Source organism: Eptesicus fuscus, chromosome 17 (assembly GCF_027574615.1).
Source record: "Eptesicus fuscus isolate TK198812 chromosome 17, DD_ASM_mEF_20220401, whole genome shotgun sequence".
Taxonomy (NCBI): domain Eukaryota; kingdom Metazoa; phylum Chordata; class Mammalia; order Chiroptera; family Vespertilionidae; genus Eptesicus; species Eptesicus fuscus.
In genome coordinates, this window is record NC_072489.1 from 59,469,367 (window position 1) to 59,489,024 (window position 19,658).

The following is a 19,658-nucleotide window of genomic DNA, read 5'->3' on the forward strand; positions in this document are numbered from 1 at the left end:
TCCCGCTGTTCCTGACCTCGTGGAGGGCGCGGCCCCAGGGTCCCGTGCGAGGGGTTCGTCGCGCTCACCCTCGTCACTCACCTCAGGGTGCTGGCCAACCTGCAGTAGAGACAGAGGAAGCAGCACAGGAGGAAGAAGGAGGCGATCAATAAGCCGCCGCCGATGGCAATCATGACCTCAACGTCCACCTTGTCGATCATGCCCTCCAACCCGAACATGGTTCTGGGCAGAGAAGTGCAGGGCGGTGACCGTGGGCCCCTCCGCCAGCCAGGCACAGCCTCGGGCTGCGTCCTTCACGGAGGGAGCACGACCCCACCCGCAGGCCTGTGCCTGAAAACACGGACGGTCTCCCAGGGAGGCCGCGGGCCCAGCCGCCCGGCCACGGGGGGGTAGAGGCTTTGTTCGCGGATGGAAAGGGACTGAAATGCGGGCAGAAGGAAGGAAACAGGAGAGACGGCGGGAAGGGCTTTCTCCCCCTCTCGCGGGCGGTAATGTGCAGCTAGCGGTGAGTACCCAGCAGGCCGCACGGGAGCACGTGGTTTCACCCCCAGCGCCTGAAATACGTTCCTTCTCAGAGTCAGAGGTGCCCCTCCCTGTACACCAGGCTTAACATCTCCCGTGGGGATAAGCAAGGGAATGTCTTTCCAAAATGCTGCGCTGTGCACTGCTGAGAGTAAGGAAACCTACTCTGTAAATGATACGTATCACAGGAAAAGACTTCCATTCTCCCCCTGGCACCTGTGTCATGCCACCTCAGTGTTGAAGGAGATTCTAGAAGCTTCCAGCCAAACCCTCCCCCAGGCTCAGGGGCGGCAAGTGTCCCGCACAGACCAGGAGCCGGTTTCTCCAGGAGCCCTTGTCCCTCATGGTGTAGGGCACACAGCTTCCCCTGCCACCTTTCCTCCTGAATTCAACCCATTTCCTCCACCCAGCTTACCTGGGCGCCGCCCTCCGGGTACTCAAACACTCGGAGCCCGGAAGCCGGTCCACGCAGAGGCTGGGCCGTGCCGGCGCGAAAGGCACCCCCACAGACAAGCAGACCACCCGACCGGTCGGCACACGTCCCTGCGTCCAGCCGTCCGGACCCGCATGAGGCCAACTGCCCGGGACAGTGAGGAGAGGACACGTTAACTAGAGAGAGGGCCCTGGGCAGGCGCCACCCCCCACCTCTGATCCGGGCGGGGATCTGACGGCCGGCACCGGGCCCAGCTGTCGGCAAGGGCTCAGACCTGACTCTCAGGAGCGGTCCTCGGCCAGAGCGCTCGACTCCACAGGCACCATCTGACTGCCAGACCCTCAGGACAGGCTGTGTGACATCAGCCTCAGGAGCCACGCTCCGCCCCAGGGTTCTCAGTTCTGTTCCGCGGCAGAGTTCCAGCCCCCCAGCAGACAGAACATCTAGACACCGTTCTGAGTAATTCTGTCCCAAGTCTTGCACCTTTCCAGGGGTCTGTTTCCCGGAGAAAACACTTAGGGTTTGTCTTCCAATTAAAACATAGTTTGAGATTCCAATTAAAAAAAAGGAGAGGAAGCCCAGTTAAGTGGGGCAATGAACAATGCCCTCACACCGGAGAATGCTGCTGTTTTAGCCACACTACACAGGAAACAGTGTGCAGCCATCCATGTTTCTCTCTCACATTGATGCTTCTCTCTCCCCCTTCCTCTCTCTCTAAAACCAATAAAAATTAAAAATAAAAACAGCAGGCGTGGCTCAGTGCTTGAGCATCAACCTAGGAACCAGGAGGACATGGTTCAATTCCAGGTCAGGGCACGTGCCTGGGTGGCATGTTTGATCCCCAGTGGGGGGCATACAAGAGGCAGCCGATCCATGATTCTCTCATCACTGATGGTTTCTCTCCCTCTTTCTCTGACAATCAGTTACACACACACACATGTACTAGCGGCCCAATGCATGAAAATTCGTGCACTCAGGGGGGGGGGTCCCTCAGCCCAGCCTGCACCCATTCACAGTCCAGACGCCCTTGGGGGATGTCCACCTGCCAGTTTAAGCCCACTCCCTGGGGGATCCGGCCTAAGCTGGCAGTCAGACATCCCTCTGGCAGCCTGGGAGCCCCGGGGGGATGTCCAACTGATGGGCCTAAGCCGCAGTCGGACAGCCTTAGCGCTGCTGCGGAGGCGGGAGAGGCTCCTGCCACTGCCGCTGGGCTCACAGCCGTCAGCCCGGCTTGTGGCTGAGCGGCGCTCCCCCTGTGGGAGTGCACGGACCATCGGGCAACTCCTGCATTGAGCGTCTGCCCCCTGGGTGGTCAGTGCACATCATAGCGACTGGCGTTCCTGGTTGTTCCAAGTTAGGGTCAATTTGCATATTACCCTTTCATTATACAGGATATCCATCTTCAGGGGAGGATTAGAAAAAAATCCCTGAACCCATAGAACGGACCCCATGTTGCCATTACCTGGGATGATAAACACCCATCTTCATGAACACGGGAAGATGCATGTGCTACTCCACTGAGCTTAAATAAAATAAAATAGAGAACATGTGACTTACGTAAAACTACACACAGGTACTTCTCTGTGCATGCACACACGCATCCGTCTGAAGGATGTTCACGAAAACACTGCCATCTGAGTCAAGGGCGTCCCCCTTTATTCTCAGTACTTTCAAAACGTGCACCTTCCCATACTGATGAGGTATTCCTCTCATAAAGAGAAACAAAAGCAGTAAGAAAAAATTGGTAAACAAACTAAAACTTCCCCTCCCAAAACAGAACCCAACCTCCGGGCTGCCAAGTCCAGCACAGGGAACGGGTGTGTGCCAGGTGGACTTACGGGGGGGAATCACTTTGTAAATTACATGTCTGACCACTGTGCTGTCCACCGGAAACTAACATAATATTGGATGTCAACTGTAATTGACAAATAAAAATAAAAGGTAAAAATATTAAAAAGCAATTTCCACTCTTAAAAAAAATAGACCCTTGCCCTAGCTGGTTTGGCTCAGCGCCAGCCTGTGGACTGAAAGGTCCCAGGTTCGATTCCGGTCAAGGGCATGTCCCTTGGTTGCGGGCACATCCCCAGGAGGGGAGTGTGCAGGAGGCAGCTGATCGATGTCTCTCTCTCATCGATGTTTCTAACTCTCTATCCCTCTCCTTCCTCTCTGTAAGAAAATCAATTAAAAAATATACTTTTAAAAAATAGACCCAAACTACAAGCAAATGCATGGTCCTGGGGGCTCACTGCAGGTGCAGTTCTGAGGCGGGTTGCGGGTTTTGCGCCTCCACCCCCACCCCCAGCTCACGGGGCAGCACCCTCCCCCCAAGCACGTCGCCAGGGAAACGCCATCGCAGGCGGCTGCGAGTTCGCGATGTTTTGCGATGTAGTTACCGGAGGACTCGGCACCGGAGCCGGCGGGGAGGGGTCTCACCCCCGCGAGAGGGGTGGCCGGGTCCTCACGGGCGGAGGTTGTGTTTACCGGGCGGCACGCTTCGCGCCTGGGTGCGAGGGCAGAGCGCGGGGCAGGGCGCGGGGCTCCCGCCGCTATAAGAGCCTCCCGGCCTCTCCCCGGGACGGAGACGGGGACGGAGCGGAGGCGGACGGGGCTCCAGCGGCCATGCTCGCGGCCTCCCTCCTCCGTCCGACCCTGCTGCTCTGCTGGCTCGCCGCCCCGCGTGCCGCCCGGCCGGAGGCGCTCTTCCACAGCCGGGACCGCTCCGACCTGGCGCCGGCCCCGCTGCGCCGCGCCCCGCCCATCGCCGGCCTCCCCGCCGCGCAGGTAGGGAAGCCGGGAGCCGAGACCGGACCACGCACACGCAGCCACAGGCGCTCCTGTACGTACACGCACACGCACACACAGGCGCACCTGCACGCAAGCACACCCACATGCACACGCAGCAACAGGCGCACCTGCCCACACATGCACACGCACACACAGGTGCACGTGCACGCACACAGGTATGCACGTATGCACATGCACACGCCCGCAGGTGTGCACGCAGTCACTGGTGCACACACGTACACGTGTGCACATACCCTTCAGGTGCTGGACCTGGAACGCTGCCCAGCACAGGTAAACACACAACGTGGTAAATACGGAAACCGTTAATACACACCGGCCTGTGCAGACAGAAACACAGAGAACCTGCGTGTGCAATTCGCGCTGTTGGCCGGGACCGCCCACCGATCACAGGTTTCTCTCCGCAGCGGTTCCTGTCCAAGTACGGCTGGGCCCAGGGGCCCCCAGAGGGGTTCCCGGGGGCGGGGTTCGCGGCCCCGGTGCCCCGGGGTCCCCGCCGCGATGGGCCGCCCGAGGGTCCTCGGGGAGCCGCCCTGGCCGAGGCTCTGCGCAGGTTCCAGAAGGTCAACGCGCTGCCGGCGAGCGGGCGGCTGGACGCGGCCACCCTGGCGGCCATGAACCGGCCCCGCTGCGGCGTCCCCGACACGCGGCCCCCGTTGCCGGCCGTGAGCACCGCCCCCCGGGCCCCGCCGCCCCCGCCGGGCCCCCGGCCCAAGGCCCGCCCCAAGCGCTTCCTGCACATGCTGCTCTCGGCGCCTCCCGGCCCGCACCCCGAGGACCCGCAGGCCGGGGGCGCCCAGGCCTTCGCCAAGAGGACCCTGAGCTGGAGGCTGGTGGGCGAGGGCTACAGCCGCCAGCTCTCCGCCGACCAGCAGAGGCACGTCTTCCGCCTGGCCTTCCGCATGTGGAGCGAGGTGACGCCCCTGACCTTCCGGGAGGACCTGGCCGGCCCCGGGGCCTCGGTCGACATAAAGCTGGGATTTGGACGAGGTGAGGGGCCAAGACGGTGCGCCCTACCTACCTGTCCTCGCTGCTGGCACGCGGGCGCTCTGCCTCTCCCAAGGGCGAGGCTGGGACCTCAGCATAATGGGAACTTGGGGGACCCCACCCTGGCCTCCTGCTCGCCTCAGTCACCAGAGCAGAGGCACCAGCCGGCTGCCTGGCTGTGCTGAGATGGCCCCTGTGGGGGCACAGTGTGAGCCTCTGTGGATGGTGCCTTATTACAACCTCCTGGGAAGGGCACGCGTGTCACCCGGCAGAGCCCAGAGGGTCTCGTGGGGACAGGTCAGAGGAGGTCAGCCAGGGGGCGTGGCTCAAGGTGCTCACGTGGGCTCGGCGGGCTCCTGGGGCACAGGGCAGATGGCCGGTCCTCCCCCAGCCCCCCCCCCTCCCCGCCTCCTGCTGCGTGGGTTTGGACACAGTCACTCTCAGCAGCCCCATCCGGGAACGTGGGTCCCGATGGCTGCCCCACCGTCTCCCTGGGGTCGCTTCCTCGTGTGAGCAGCACCCAGAGCCCAGTTGGTTGGAAAACGATGCAAATGGAAGGCAGTGACCGTGGGCCGCTCCCGCTTTACTTCCTGACCACACAGCCGTCAGGGGCCAGCGCAGACCTGCCTCCGCCTCCTCCGTGGGCTGCAGCGGTCCAGCCCCCACGCGCCCCCAGCTCCTCTCCTTCCTCAGCACTCAGTGCGCAGCTGCTTCTGTCTTTAGACTTTGTGGGTTTTTATTGGTTTCAGAGCGGAAGGGAGAGAGAAACATCAGTGAGAGAGAATCACTGATGGGCTGCCTCCTGCACCCCCCCCCCCCCCACCGGGGACTGAGCCTGCCCCTGGGCATGTGCCTGACCAGGAATTGAACCGTGACCCTCTGGGTCATAGATGAGGCTCACCCACTGAGCCGTGCGCTGGGCCGTGCCTTTAGACTTCGTAGCCGTTTATGAAGCACCGCAGCTCATGCAGCCTCAAGGTGAGGAATTCCCCAGGCCCGACGGCAAGCCCCGGGGCCTGGGGACCTCCAGGTGTCTGCGCTCCCGGGTCCCGCCAGGCAGGGCGTCTGTGCGGCGGGCACTCCTCTTCACCTGCCCCCCTCCCCCGGCCAGGCCGGCACCTGGGCTGCCCTCGGGTGTTCGATGGAGTCGGGCAGGAGTTTGCACACGCCTGGCGCCTGGGCGATATTCACTTTGACGATGACGAGCACTTCACCCCGCCCACCAGCGACATGGGCATCAGCCTCCTCAAGGTGAGTGGTCGCCGCTGATGGTAGTGACGGGGCAAAGGGCAGCGTGGGCGGGAGGGCGTCCAGGCGGCCGGAGCCTCTCCCCGGACGTGTCCGCTTCCTCCTGAGAAAGTTCCCTCCCCCTGCCCCAGCCTCTCCGGCACAGCCTGCCCCCCCCCCCCCCGAGGGCGGGTCCCAGACCCCCAGGGCTGGCGCTGCACCCATGGCTTGTGTTCCCTTCTAGGTGGCCGTCCATGAGATTGGCCACGTCCTCGGCCTGCCTCACAGCTACAGGGCAGGATCCATAATGCAGCCAAATTATACTCCCCGGGGGCCCGCGTTCGAGCTGGACTGGTCCGACCGGAAAGCAATCCAGAGGCTGTATGGTAAGACTGCTGGGAGGGGCACCCTCCGAGCTGACAGAGGACCCCACCCCTCCTCAGTCTGACGCCCCGAGCAGCTGCCTCCAGGCTCGGGGGCGGCAGTGATGGGCGGCGCTGCCCGGACCAGGCGCGTGGAGAGCAAAGCACGTGCTCTTGGGTTTGTTCCCCGTGTCCCCTCTTTCCCCGGCACAGTCTGCTCCCCGGGAGGCGGGAGGGGCTCAGCTCACGGTGGTTTCCTGGACCAGGGGCCACCGGGCCGGGTGTCCCAGGAGAGGGACGAGGGCGGGGAGCCGGGAAGAAGTTGTCTGTAACCTCGAGGCGGAGAGCCGTGTGGCCCGGCCGGGAGGGGCCTTCACGTCCGTTTGATTGTTCAGGCCGAAGCGCGGGGGTTCGTTACCCGATGGGAGTGGTTCATGACCTGGCACTGAGGCCGCAGGGAAGGGAAGCTGCCCTCTGATTTTCCGTCTGCAGCAGGACCGTCCCCATTTCTGTGCCTCACGCCGCCCTGTGCTCGGCACGCCGCGCGCTTGGAGAGCACCACGTGCCCCGATAAACACACATTGAACTCCCTCCATGGAGACCCCACCTGTGCGTGCCCAGAACCCCCTCCTGCCCTCCAGCGGAGTCAGACCCGCCTTCAAGAGGCATCAGCTGCACTTAACGTGATCACGTAACCAGCACCCAAGCAGGAACACGTTAGAGAGGGGGGGAGCGCTGTCAGTGACGAGGCCGGATAACTCCTGTGCCCACAGCAGGCCCCGGGGCCTCTCCTGCCCCCCCTCAGCCAGGGGGCCTGCTGCCCCGCTCATGGGGGGCCTGCTCTCAGGTGACGCCATACACACTCGGCTTAGCCATGCTCTCTGTGCAAGTCACACGCAACAGCAGGAACCGTTGGTTTGGGGGCCGGGTGGCAAGTGGCCGGGCTTTTTTTTTTTAGGTTCCTGCGCAGGCTCATTTGACACCGCCTTCGACTGGATCCGCAAGGAGCGGAACCCCCTCGGGGACGCGACGGCGAGGTTCAGCACCTATTTCTTCCGCAACAGCTGGTACTGGCTGTACGAGAACCGAAACAACCGGACCCGCTACGGGGACCCCCTCCCCATCCTCACCGGCTGGCACGGGGTCCCCGCACAAAACATAGACGCCTTCGTCCACGTCTGGACGTGGAGGAGAGACGAGCGCTATTTTTTTAAAGGTAGAGGCTCCTGCCGTCGGCTCTGTTTCTCCTCTTGAACGAGTGCTTTCAGAGCGTGTTTTGCGCCCTGACTGGGGAGCCATCCGTAACGCTCTTGAGCCCCTGAACGTAATGTCTGCTGGTCCCATCAGGCTGTCAGCTCTGAGCACAGGGATCGTGCTGTGTCATCTTTTAAGCAGGCACTGAATGGATGCATCGAACGAATGAATGAGTGAGAGAGGACTGGGCGGGGCTCTGACGAGGTTGCCAGAGAACTGGAAGGAAGCGCCCTCCCTGCAGAAGTTTTCATCTGATTCTGGAGAGAACCCCCCTCCCCCAATGAAAAGTGTGTGGAGGGGCAGAGCAAGCAGAGGGGACAATTGCTGTGACCCCGAATCAGGAATAGGAGCCACCCCAGGTGTCAGGACTTGGCCCAGACTGGAGTGCCCAGAAGAGGACCCCTGGAGTGGGGGGACAGAGGGGGCTGGAGGCTGGGAGCGAACAAGCGTATCAGTGAGACAGCTGTGCCCTGGAGGTGGCCAGCGCTCACGCGATGGGTTAGGCTGGAAGGACAGGGTCCGCCGGGCACAGAGCCTCGAATGCAGGGCCCAGGCAGCGAGGAGTGGAGGCAGCTCTGGGTGGGAGGGTCAGTGTTCTGGGGGAGGCAGGCCCTGAGATGGGGGCCTGGAGGTCTTGGGGAGCACCCGGAGCAGCCAGGCCAGCAGGCTGCCTTTGCAAACCAAACTCACGGAGTCTGAGCCCTAACACGGTGTGTGTAGGCGCTGCCTTTCCTTCCCCTGCGGCCGGAGTCCCAGTCACAGGGCCGTGTTGCTTTAAATGGCTCTCCGTTAACCCCGAGGCGAGAGCCAGACCGACAGAACTTTGCAAGCAACATTTGCCGTAAGAAATCCGTGAATACACTTAGTCCTCATTTTCCTTCACATCATACAAAGAATTCTTCCAGTTCAGTGACGTAAAGACATGGTCTCCGGCAGACTTCTGTCCTTTGGATGTTTCAGAGTAGGGAGCACACCCTTCCGTGGTTTAAGTCCTGACTGTAATCGATGTTGGCAACACCGGGACCCCTGGGGTCAAGTCTAGAAGTAACTCTGGAAAAGCGTTCATCTGTGGGGAGGCCTCACTCAGATGCGGAATTCCAGCCTCCTCCCCCAGTCCCGCAGGACTCCGCGGTCGGCTGGGGCCTGCACGGGACTCCGCGGTCGGCTGGGGCCTGCACGGAAAGCTGTTGCTCTGTCTTTTCCTGGGACTTAGCGGTCATAAGCCACGGCAACACTTTTTGTTTGGCTCCCAGGAAATCGGTACTGGAGGTACGACAGCGACAGGGATCAGGCCTACACGGAAGATGAGCAAGGACACAGCTACCCCAGGCTGATCTCAGAAGGGTTTCCGGGCATCCCGAGTCCCCTGGACACCGCCTTCTATGACCGAAGGAAGCAGCTGATCTACTTCTTCAAAGGGCCCTGGGTAAGTGGAGGCCGTGCAGCCTGGGGGTGCTTTTATCATCCCTGACTGAAATGTCAGGCGTCCACGTTCTCGGTTAACAGCTGTGCTGCTACTGCCCTGGCCGGGTGACGTGGTGGGTTCGAGCCTCGTCCGGAGCCCCGGAAGGTCCATCCCGGTCAGGGTACTTTCCAGGAGGCAGCTGATCAATGTTTCTCTTTTACACAATGTCTGTCTGTCTCTCTCTCTGCCTTCCTCTCTCTAATGATCAATAAATATATCCTCAGGTAAGAATTAAAAAATTTAAAACAGGTTGTGTTGTTAGTGTATGCCTATATGGCCACGACAGATCATGCCATCATGTGGAAAATTAAGAACTTTATATTTTTCGCCGAAACTGGTTTGGCTCAGTGGATAGAGCGTTGGCCTGCGGACTGAAAGGTCCCGGGTTCAATTCTGGTCAAGGGCATGTACCTTGGTTGCGGGCACATCCCCAGTAGGGGGTGTGCAAGAGGCAGCTGATGGATGTTTCTCTCTCATCGATGTTTCTAGCTCTCTGTTCCTCTCCCTTCCTCTCTATAAAAAATCAATAAAATATATTTTTTAAAAAGAAAAAGAACTTTATATATTTTTAAGAAGGTATCTTTATTGATTTCAGAGAGGAAGGGAGAGGGAGAAGAAACATCAATGATGAGAACCATGGACCGGCTGCCTCCTGCATGCCCCACAGTGGGGATGGAGCCCGCAACCTGGGCCTGTGCCTGACCGGGAATCGAACGTGACCTCCCGGTTCCTGGGTCAACGCTCAACCTGAGCCCCACGGGCCGGGCGAGTATGAAGAACTTGGAGCCCGAGGAACGTGTGCCGTGACAGACGGGCCTGCTTCAATCTCAGAAAGGCCGCCGTGCTCTTGCCCTGCAGGTGTTTGCGTTTGATGTCACCAGAAACCGAGTCCTCGGCTCTTCCCCGAAGAAGATGACTGAGGTCTTCCCAGCGATCGAGCCGCGGAACCACCCGCTCCGGAGCCTGGACGCCGCCTACTACTCCTACGCGCACAGGGCCGTCTTCCTGTTCAAAGGCAGCGCCTACTGGAGGGTGGCCAGCGACGGGGACAGGCAGCGGCGCCCGGGGCTGCCTCCCAACGGCCTGTTCCCCGGGCAGCCCATCCCCGAGAAGTGGTTTGACGTGTGTGACGTCCACGCCTCCACCCTGAACATGACCTGAGGAGACAGGCCCCTGGACAGAGCCAGCGGGTTTCTCTTCGGAGAAAAAGCCGACTTCTCTAGAGAAAAGCCCACCAGGCTCCAGTAACTGAAACCAACAGGGCCCCTCAGTTAAAAGCAAGCGGAAAGTACTATTGAACTTTTAAAATACTTGACTTAAAAATCAATTTCTTGATTTTTTGGAAAACATTTTTTTTACCAAATGATTTTACAGGTTTTTTTAGGAAAGGTTAAAAAAAATTGTTGAGGAATCCGCCTGTTTCCCACGGATGCTAGGGCTCTGGGCCGAGTTCCCAGCACGGCTGCCAGCACCCGCACCCCCATTTCCAGGGCAGCAGGGGCGTCCTGCCGAAGGTCCAACGCGGGGGTTGCTCTGGACCCGTGTCCTCATCCAGCCGGGGGCCCGTGCGCTCTGCCCCTCCCGGGTGCTCTTAGCTTGAAAACAGGCCTGTACCCCAAACGGCCCTGGACAGACAGCTCTCTGGCCGCCCCTCAGAGCAGGAAATACCACCGGGCAGTGTCCTTACGCTCGGGGCGGGGTGCCAGCGTAAGGTGCCTGAGCTCCCCGCATAAGCTTGTCCCCAGGTCAGTGACCTTGAGGACAGGCATTGCGTCCCTTTAACTTTGACACAGACAGAACCCCATGTCATCTGGAATGACGGGGACATGTGGGCACGGAGGTGAACCGGGAAGGGTTCGACAGTCCCATGATCAGGCCACAAACACAGTTCTTTTATTTTTATTTTTTGGTGCCCTGACCGAGAATCAAACCCAGGACCCTTCAGTTCACAGGCCGATGTTCAATCCATTGAGCCAAACCGGCTAGGGCCACAATTCTTTTAAAGGAACAGCTAAAACCAAGCTCTTTGAAGCAGCTTTAATTTAAATTAAAATCAGCAAATCATAGAGCATTCTGAAGCACCTCTCCCCATAGGAACTGCACCCCACGCTCTGACAGGGAGGCAGCTGGGTCGCTCTCTTCTCGCTCAGAGACCAGTTTCCCTGGACTGAGAGGCCGCTCAGCCGAGGGGTGCGGCCAGGACTGGCGTTGCTCGGGTGCCTGGCTCCGGCTCTTTCCGCAGAGGAGAAACCCTCTCTGACTCAGGAATCCAGACTGGAAAGGTCCACGGGACAGCGCAGGCGAACTACAGCGGGACCGCCATGCCGGTGTGCTGGCCGCAAGGACGGCGGGCAGACACGGCTGACTCACACGCTGCTTTACCCTTTAGTCAAAACATGAAGCATTGCTTCAACTTTTGGAAGTGGGTGCAAATCTGTCCCAAGGACGATACAAATAAACAAGGATGCCGACAAACGGCGAGAGAGAGGCCTGCAGGCGTTGCCGGGTCAGCGCGGTGTCGGGAAACCTGACAATCTGCCCGAGGACGCAGTGCGTCACAACCCAGCTCAGAACAGGTCCCCCGTTTCCAGGGCAGTCAGACTCCTTCGGGGTGCAGCCGGAGGGGCTGCCAGTCGACCTGCGGGATCGACCCAGGGCTGGCACTGACGGCCGCCGGCTGGTGTGTGTGCAGCCGCCGGGAGCCAAGGCGCAGTGACAAGTACGAAAGTCCAGTGAGACGTCAGTGGATGGCAGAGCCTTATTTTTAATGTTTTTTAAATGTTAATTTGTAAAAGTTATCAAACCAGCTCAAATGTGAAATGAAAAAAGACAATGACATTTTAAATAAATAACTTATTTATTCAAAATAGTTTTCTGACCTTATTCACAGTTTCAAGTTTAAAATAAAAGTGGGGGTTGAGCTATTCTTGGTCAGCTGTCATCCAAAGTCAAAGAGAAGTGGGTCCTTCAGGACACGCACCAACACGGAGCACTGCACGAGGGCGGTCTTCAGACATCCGCACTGAGGCTTAGAAAGGCGACTTCTTTCCGTGCCGTTCAGAGGGGAACGCTGTGGCTCTAACCACGTGACCACCGACGTCCCCGGGATAAAGGTCCCTTGGCCTAACGTAACATTTATCCAAAGTAATTGTGTCTGAAACCCACGTAGCTTAACATACTCAACAACACTTAGTGTGACGGCACCACACCTCCGCTTCTGAGAGCGCGCGCGGAGCTGCGTCTCACTGATTCCGGCACTTCCCACGGGGAAGCGGAGAGCTCGCCTGCCCTGTCTGTGGGGAAATGAGGACGCTGTGCTGCCGCGCGGTGCCCACTGGAGTGGGTACCTCCCACGCGTTTAATTAACGAAGCACCGAGTGGACAAACCGGCCCGAGTGCAGAAGGCACGGACGAGGCACCTGGGGCGTGGCCCCGGCGAGTCACTGCACGGCGCTGCCCCGCGCGAGCTGGTCCAGCAGGTGGACGAGGACGTCGATCCGTTCCGGGAGGCTCGCGTTTTTGTTGGCGGTAGCTCTCAGCAGCTGGGAGTAGATGTGCTTGTTGGTTTTGAGGGCCACATCTTCCTCCACGTTATTGCTGGTGGGCAAACCGAACAGGACAAAACAGAAAGAAGGGACGTCAACAGTGCTGCCCCCACTCCCTCCCGGTCACAGTCCCATGTCCGCAGGGAGCAGGTGCTCTAGTCATGCCTCGTCCACGCCTTGTGGATCTGATGCTTGGGGGCCTGTTTCTAGACGTTCCTTTCAACGCGTCAATGAGAACCCAGGCCATTCTTGACACAAACGAGTGCCTGCCGCGTACAGGCACTGCTCCTGGCCGTGAGCGAGCAGCCTGCCCCTGCCTCCTGGCCTCTGCTCTCTGGTGGAGGTGGGCAGACAGCACTGCCCGGAAGGAAGGAGGGTCCGATGACACACGCCTGGGAAGGAACTCGGGGAGCGGCTGGCTGGGAGCTCCCTCAGCCGGTGTTCCCATCGGGAGCCTCTGGGGCCGCCTCCCGGGAGGTAGAATTCCCTCGGACTTGCAGCCCAGGCCCGACTCACAGAACTACGGCGCCCCCACCTGGCTGCGATGCAGGCGCAGCTTCTGTGTGAGGCCCCGGCTGGTTCCAGAGGTTCCCCACTGACCCACCCCGAGGTCCTGGGTGCCCAGGGGAAGACGGGCCAGGGCACACCTGTCCCTCCCCGCGTCGGTGCGATGGCCGTGCGCTCCGCGGCCGGTGCAGGAGGGGACCTGCACGCGCGCTCACCTTGTCTTCTTCTTGGTGGGCGACAGCAGCTTGATGGACTGGAGGAGCAGGAACGCCAGCCGGGACTCGAAGATGCTGAGCAGCTTGAGCACCTCCTCTCTGTTCAGACCAGGAGCGGCGTCGGCCACGGGCGTCGGCTCCTCACTCTTAGGCTACAGACAGAGAGTTTCTCACCCACGTTTCCCAACAGCTATGGTTCACACTGAAGTGAAGGGACGGGGCTTCATGAACCCAGTAGCTTTAAACGAAAACCAACAGCCAGCACCCAGGTCTGTTCTTCAGGGCAGGCTGTGAGCAGGCACCTCCTCCTCTCCCCCCCCAGCATCACTTCAATAAACTCAAACACAACACAACGCTGTCTCACAACGAGCAGGCACTTACGAAGGAGAAACTAATCCTGAACGACGATCTCCTAACTTTCCAGTATCAGAAGCAAAAGGCACAAGAAGGAAACGGGTCCCCTACAGGGCCTGACAAACCCGGGCCAGCAGTCCCATCGGGGGCAGCACGGGGACCCGGGGAGCTTCCCGCACGGGTGGCAGCAGCAGGAACGCTGGATGCCCACACACCGAAGGGCCTGCCCCGAGCCCGCTCCGCGCCCTCACCGCCCCACGGCTCCGGCAGTTGAGCAGACATTACAGGAGGGCAGAGGCCCTTCTTTCTCTTAGGAAAACAAAACAAAGCACTCACGAAAGCAAACTTAACAGAGACTGAACACCAGGGCCTTCCTAACCAAGGTCTATGTGGTTATTTTAAAATGTGAAAGATACACTTGCAACTTAAAGAGTTAATAACAATTCCACCAAGAAAATGTACTAAATCACTGAGTATTTTATCCAGAGCTGACACATGCATATGTTTGTATATACAGGGTGGGGCAGAGTAGGTTTACAGTTGTGAGGAAGCCAAACAGCTTATTCTTGTATTATTTGTTAATTGTTGTATTATTTTCCATATGGACAACTGTAAACCTACTTTTGCCCACCCTGCACATACGCACACACGCCCCCACATGCCTGCTACATGCATTCACCCCTCAGTGTAGACATGGAACACAGAGAGCACCCCCTTCTCCCTTACCTGGCCCAGCTCCTCCACGAGCTCCTTCCTGATGAGCTGGAACGCGTGCTTAGTTCTCACCATGATGTCGAGAGCCCCAGACAGTGTTTTCAATTTCCCGACGTTGCTATTCTGACCTAGCGTGTGAAACACAACACGGTCCTTCCTGTGAGTGAAATCTGGACCCCCATCCAATGTCGATGCGCTAACAAGTCTGACTTTCAAACGCTGTCAAGGGAGCTCAAGAGAAGCACAACATCTTCTAACCCCAACCAACCTTCCTTAGTAACTACCCCAGAGGAAAGCGTGCGTCCGCCTAGAGCCGTGGTCGGCAAACTGCGGCTCGCGAGCCACATGCGGCTCTTTGGCCCCTTGAGTGTGGCTCTTCCACAAAATACCACGGCCTGGGCGAGTCTATTTGGAAGAAGTGGCGTTAGAAGAAGTTTAAGTTTAAAAAATTTGGCTCTCCAAAGAAATGTCAATCGTTGCACTGTTGACATTTGGCTCTGTTCACTGATGAGTTTGCCGACCACTGGCCTAAACTCTAGAGCAACAGCTAGTCCCCGGGCCCCCGCCTCTCCACTTGGTCCTGCCGAGCGAGCACAGCTCTTTGGAGAGTCTGGTTCGAGTGGACCAGCCGTGAGGAGCCTGCGGGACGAAGGCCACCCCACCGCGGACAGCCCCACGATGCTGGGCAAACCTCTGCGGCTCTTAGTACCAGGTGTCCTCCCAACTTGCTGTTCACAGCAGCCAGACGAGCTGAGCCAGGATTCGATTTATCCTCAGACCCGAATAAACTTCAGCCACCAGACACCACCAAGCTCTCGTCATTGCCTTCCCTGGCCCAGCACCTGCAGGCCGGCCTGTTCCAGAAGCCCACCCCCCGCTGCGGCATCGGGCATGCCAGAGGGCGGCAGGGGGCCGCCTCCTCTCCCGCTGCCCTTCATTCCCAGTGGTCCGCGATGCCTGAGTCTGTGTCTACACTGACCGGTCACAGTTTTTTCAAATACGGGCTCCTGGGCCATGTTTCTGTATTTCCAGTCGCCGAACACAATCTAACCCCCTTCTCCGAGTTGAAAGGCACTCTGGTCTCTACCCACAGCCACCGGCTGAGGGAGAAAGAACAGAAACAAACCACCACTCCTCATGCCCGAGAGAGACCGCAGGTCCGCCTGGCTCGAGAACACTGAGGAGGGCGCCGGGACTCACCGCTCATCTGGAACTCCGCGAAGGCCACCCGCTCCAGCTGCACCCTCAGCAGCTCGCAGGGCGTGTCCTTGAGCAGCTGGAAGAGCCTCCCCGCTTGGCCGTAGTGCAGGTCGGCCAGCACGCGGTGCTGCTTCCTGAGGTACTCGTCCCCGACCTGGAACCACGGGCGCGTGAGAGCAGGCGGGAGGCGGGGCTGCGCCATAGCATCACCTCGTCTCTGCCTGGGCCACGCGTGATTTTAGTGGATTTTAGTGGTGGTGTTTGTATGTGTTAGTTTTAGCTGTCACACTTAGGCCTTCACTCCACGTCCGGGTAACTCAGGAGTCAACCCCGTTCTGCACGTGGATGCCCATGTCTCAGCGCCTTCGCTGAAAAGGCCAGTCTTCCCCCACTGGCTTGTCCTGGACGATAAAGCTCGCTTTTGCCTTGAGGCTATTAGGCCACCTGAGCAAACTTGAATTGTGGTTAGGGGCCTCCTGTGGGCAAAGGGAGAGTGGAGGGCCTCAAGGACAATCATCTCAGGATAAAGGCAACTCAGAGGTAACCCTCGCCCAGGGGAGAAGAGAGAAGCGTGGGGAGCTGAGCTAAGAAAGGAAGCCCACAAAACGAGAGCCGCCCCGAGGAACTGAGCAGGACTCCAGCAGGAATGCAGCCTCCCTGGGGGCGGCCCCTTCGGCCCAGGCCTCCAGGGACGCAGGCACACAGGCACCTGAGCACCGGGCTCCGTGCACAGCCTCTTCAGAGACTAGTTCTCACAGGCTCAGCCGAAACAACCCCCAAGTCCAGCAATCACTGCAGGGATAAGCAAACTGGGATGCAATCACTGCATGAAGACTACTGCACTGAGAAAGTGAGCAGCCACACGCACCACCTAGAGCCGTGGTCGGCAAACTGCGGCTCGCGAGCCACATGCGGCTCTTTGGCCCCTTTAGTTTTTAGCAAAGGCCAGCTTAGGAGTACCCTAATTAAGTTAATAACAATGTACCTACCTATAGAGTTTAAGTTTAAAAAATGTGGCTCTCAAAAGAAATTTCAATCGTTGTCCTGTTGATGTTTGGCTCTGTGGACGAATGAGTTTGCCGACCACTGGCCTAGAGGAACCTCAGCATGATGCTGAGCGGAAGGCCGCTAAGCCACAGACGAGAACGCACAGGAATGCTCATTCTACACAGTTCACAGGCACGTAAATGTGTACACGTTGCCCAGCTGTGGCTCAGTGGGTCAGGCGCTGTCCTGTGCACCAAAAGGTTGCCGGTTTGATTCCTGGTGAGGGCACATGCCCAGGTTGCAGGCTCCATCCCCGGTAGCGGTTGTGCAGGAGGCAACTGATCGCTGTTTCTCTCTCCCCCTCCCTCTCCCTTCCTCTCTAAAAAGCAGTAAAAGATCTTAAAAAAAAAAAGATCATACTGTCTAAGTGGTAAAACACAGAAGGACAGAAAATGCAGGCGGTGGCTACTCTGTGGGTGTGTGGGGAGATTCCATAGGGAGGGGCGCCCTGGGACCCTGCAGCACTCGTCCATCCTCAACCCCGAGCGAGCACGCAGGCCTTTCCTTTTGGGATTCTTCTGTACACATTTCCCATGAGTCCCTACGTGCTCTATTTCACAATAAATAATTGGGAAAACGGGTACTTCAAGATGTACACAAAGCTACTCTTATAAAGCCTAACTATATTTTAAAAAAACAAAAGACTACACCCAGGCAAATACATAATTTTGCAAACTAAGACCCAATTGACTATAGCACAGAAAAATATATGGCATAAGAGGGGGAAAATGCCTACTCGCCCAGTGTTTCTAAGTAGCTAACAGGACAGGGGGCATTTAAAATAGAAACGTAAGAGAAGCACCCCGAACACTTTTAAGGGGACCTGGCAGGGAAGGTGACCGCGGCGGCGATACCTGGTTCCTCAGGCAGCTGTGGTACATGGACGCCAGCCTGTGGTGGATGGTGGCGGCTCGGTACTGACAGAGGGGCTGGCGGGCAGACGCCGAGTCCACGTCGCAGTATTTCAGGGACTTCATCATCGCCTCACTGACTTCCTTCTCAATCTGTTTATTTGTTAAGGGGGGCAAATAGAAAAGAGACAAGCCTGTAACGTGACATGAGAAAGTTAGAACATCTAAGAACTGCTCCCGGGGAGACGCTCAGCATCTGTAGAGGCTCCACGAGGCGGAAGACGTCCCGACAGAACGGTACCTGCTCCTGCGCTTTCCTGGACAGCGGCGCGTAGTCCTGCTGCAGCGTGGCCATGGTGAAGTAGGTGGTGGACAGCTCCCAGTTCACCGAGTCCCAGACGGCGGGGTGTCTGTCCCGTGTTCCCAGCGACCGCAGCGCCTTCAGGTAGTAGTCCACGGCCTGCGCGGAGGAGAGCGTCAACAAGCCCCTCCCCGGGCCCGGGCGGTGACTGGCTTTGGGGAGGACGTGCGGGAGGGCAGTGCTGGGGGGAGGGCAGTGCTGGGGGGAAGGCAGTGCTGGGGGGAGGGCAGTGCTGGGGGGGAGGGCAGTGCTGGGGGGAAGGCAGTGCTGGGGGGGAAGGCAGTGCTGGGGGGAAGGCAGTGCTGGGGGGGAAGGCAGTGCTGGGGGGGAGGGCAGTGCTGGGGGGCCTGGCAGTGCTGGGGGGCCGGGCAGTGCTGGGGGGCAGGCAGTGCTGGGGGGAAGGCAGTGCTGGGGGGGGAAGGCAGTGCTGGGGGGGGCAGGCAGTGCTGGGGGGGGCGGGCAGTGCTGGGGGGGCGGGCAGTGCTGGGAGGGAAGGCAGTGCTGGGAGGGCGGGCAGTGCTGGGGGGCGGGCAGTGCTGGGGGGCGGGCAGTGCTGGGGGGGAAGGCAGTGCTGGGGGGGCGGGCAGTGCTGGGGGGGAAGGCAGTGCTGGGGGGGCAGGCAGTGCTGGGGGGGCGGCAGTGCTGGGGGGAAGGCAGTGCTGGGGGGGAAGGCAGTGCTGGGGGGGAAGGCAGTGCTGGGGGGAGGGCAGTGCTAGGGGGGAAGGCAGTGCTGGGGGGGAAGGCAGTGCTGGGAACATCCTCCCTGAGGAAATGTATGCAGCTCTGAAGTACGCGCTCCCCTGTACTGGGAAGCAGAGCGCTCCCGTGAAACCCCTGGTAAGCCGACTGGCGTAACACGAAGACGCAATTACCATAACACAGGAAATGTGTGAGGGTTGCCAGACCTCACATTGAGTGCGCACACATTTTTATTTTGTTCACCAAGATCAAAAGGCTTCACTCCGCATGGGTTACGTTAAGGGTCACACTCTGAGCTCGCCTAGGCTTTTCTGACTCTCCGGACACAGCTCACCCAGGGACGCACAGTCAGCGGAGATGTAGCCCAGATGCTTGGAAACAGGTCAAGCTCTAGGCTGGATGCTCAGACGCTGAGTGTGGTTCCGGGAGGGGGCCTCACTGGGACTCTCGCTGCTTGGGATGCGCACTGCCTTAGGAACAGCTCACTGCGAAGCAAAGGCTGAATGCTTTTTTCACTTTTCCCTTTCCTTCTAGAAGCAAAAGTCCTCTTCCGACTTCTCCTGGTTGGTGAAAGCAGGCTCTCATGTAGAGCTTTTGTAAAAGGGGCTCCCTGCACTCGATCAAATGTGTGCTTGCTTTGGCGCGCCTTCTCCAGCACCGGATGGGACCCCTCGCCAAAAAGTATTTGATAATTCAATCAGTGAAAGAAACTTGAGTTTTAAATCCCTTAGAAGTTAACATTTTGAAATTTTGCTTCCATATTAGACATTTACTTTTTCTACACATACGAATTTCTTGTTCATTTGTCCTTTCTTCGATGGGGACAGTATATTTTCAATGACTCCTAACTGCTGTACACCAAGAGTTTATTAACCTTTGATCTGTCCTGTGCTACAGATATTTCTCCTGGATGGTGGTTTGCTTTTCAGTTTTGCTGTCTGTTGTGTCCTTTAAACTCTTTATTTTTGCACATTAAGTAACCCATCTTTAACTTTGTGACTTCTGCTCGTTACACTGGGGAAGTCCTTGCCCGGCCGTAAGCCGATTCCCCCGGCACCTTTACGTTTCACCTGTTCATACCGAACTTAATCCCCCGACATTCACTCTGGTTAC

General features: G+C 58.6%; 2 protein-coding genes across 3 annotated transcripts in view; one reads left to right on the forward strand and one right to left on the reverse strand.

The window, feature by feature from the left end:
- Nucleotides 1–3,573: 3,573 nt before the first annotated feature.
- MMP21 (matrix metallopeptidase 21) lies at nucleotides 3,574–10,276 on the forward strand. Its single transcript, XM_054729246.1, has 7 exons — nucleotides 3,574–3,736; nucleotides 4,165–4,747; nucleotides 5,856–5,995; nucleotides 6,216–6,357; nucleotides 7,292–7,549; nucleotides 8,841–9,013; nucleotides 9,911–10,276. The coding sequence occupies exons 1-7, from the start codon at nucleotides 3,575–3,577 to the stop codon at nucleotides 10,211–10,213; spliced, it is 1,761 nt and encodes a 586-aa protein (XP_054585221.1). The 5' UTR covers nucleotide 3,574; the 3' UTR covers nucleotides 10,214–10,276.
- Nucleotides 10,277–11,896: 1,620 nt separating this feature from the next.
- The window catches only part of EDRF1 (erythroid differentiation regulatory factor 1), a 29,476-nt gene continuing 21,714 nt past the window's right edge, over nucleotides 11,897–19,658 (reverse strand). For both annotated transcript variants that reach the window (XM_028132095.2, XM_028132097.2), the window contains 6 exons: nucleotides 17,787–17,945; nucleotides 17,489–17,638; nucleotides 15,588–15,741; nucleotides 14,400–14,515; nucleotides 13,320–13,471; nucleotides 11,897–12,649 (listed from right to left, as the gene is read on the reverse strand). In XM_028132095.2, coding sequence (XP_027987896.2) covers nucleotides 12,493–12,649; nucleotides 13,320–13,471; nucleotides 14,400–14,515; nucleotides 15,588–15,741; nucleotides 17,489–17,638; nucleotides 17,787–17,945 — 888 coding nt within the window. In that variant the 3' untranslated portion in view covers nucleotides 11,897–12,492. The remainder of the gene's footprint in view (nucleotides 12,650–13,319; nucleotides 13,472–14,399; nucleotides 14,516–15,587; nucleotides 15,742–17,488; nucleotides 17,639–17,786; nucleotides 17,946–19,658) is intronic.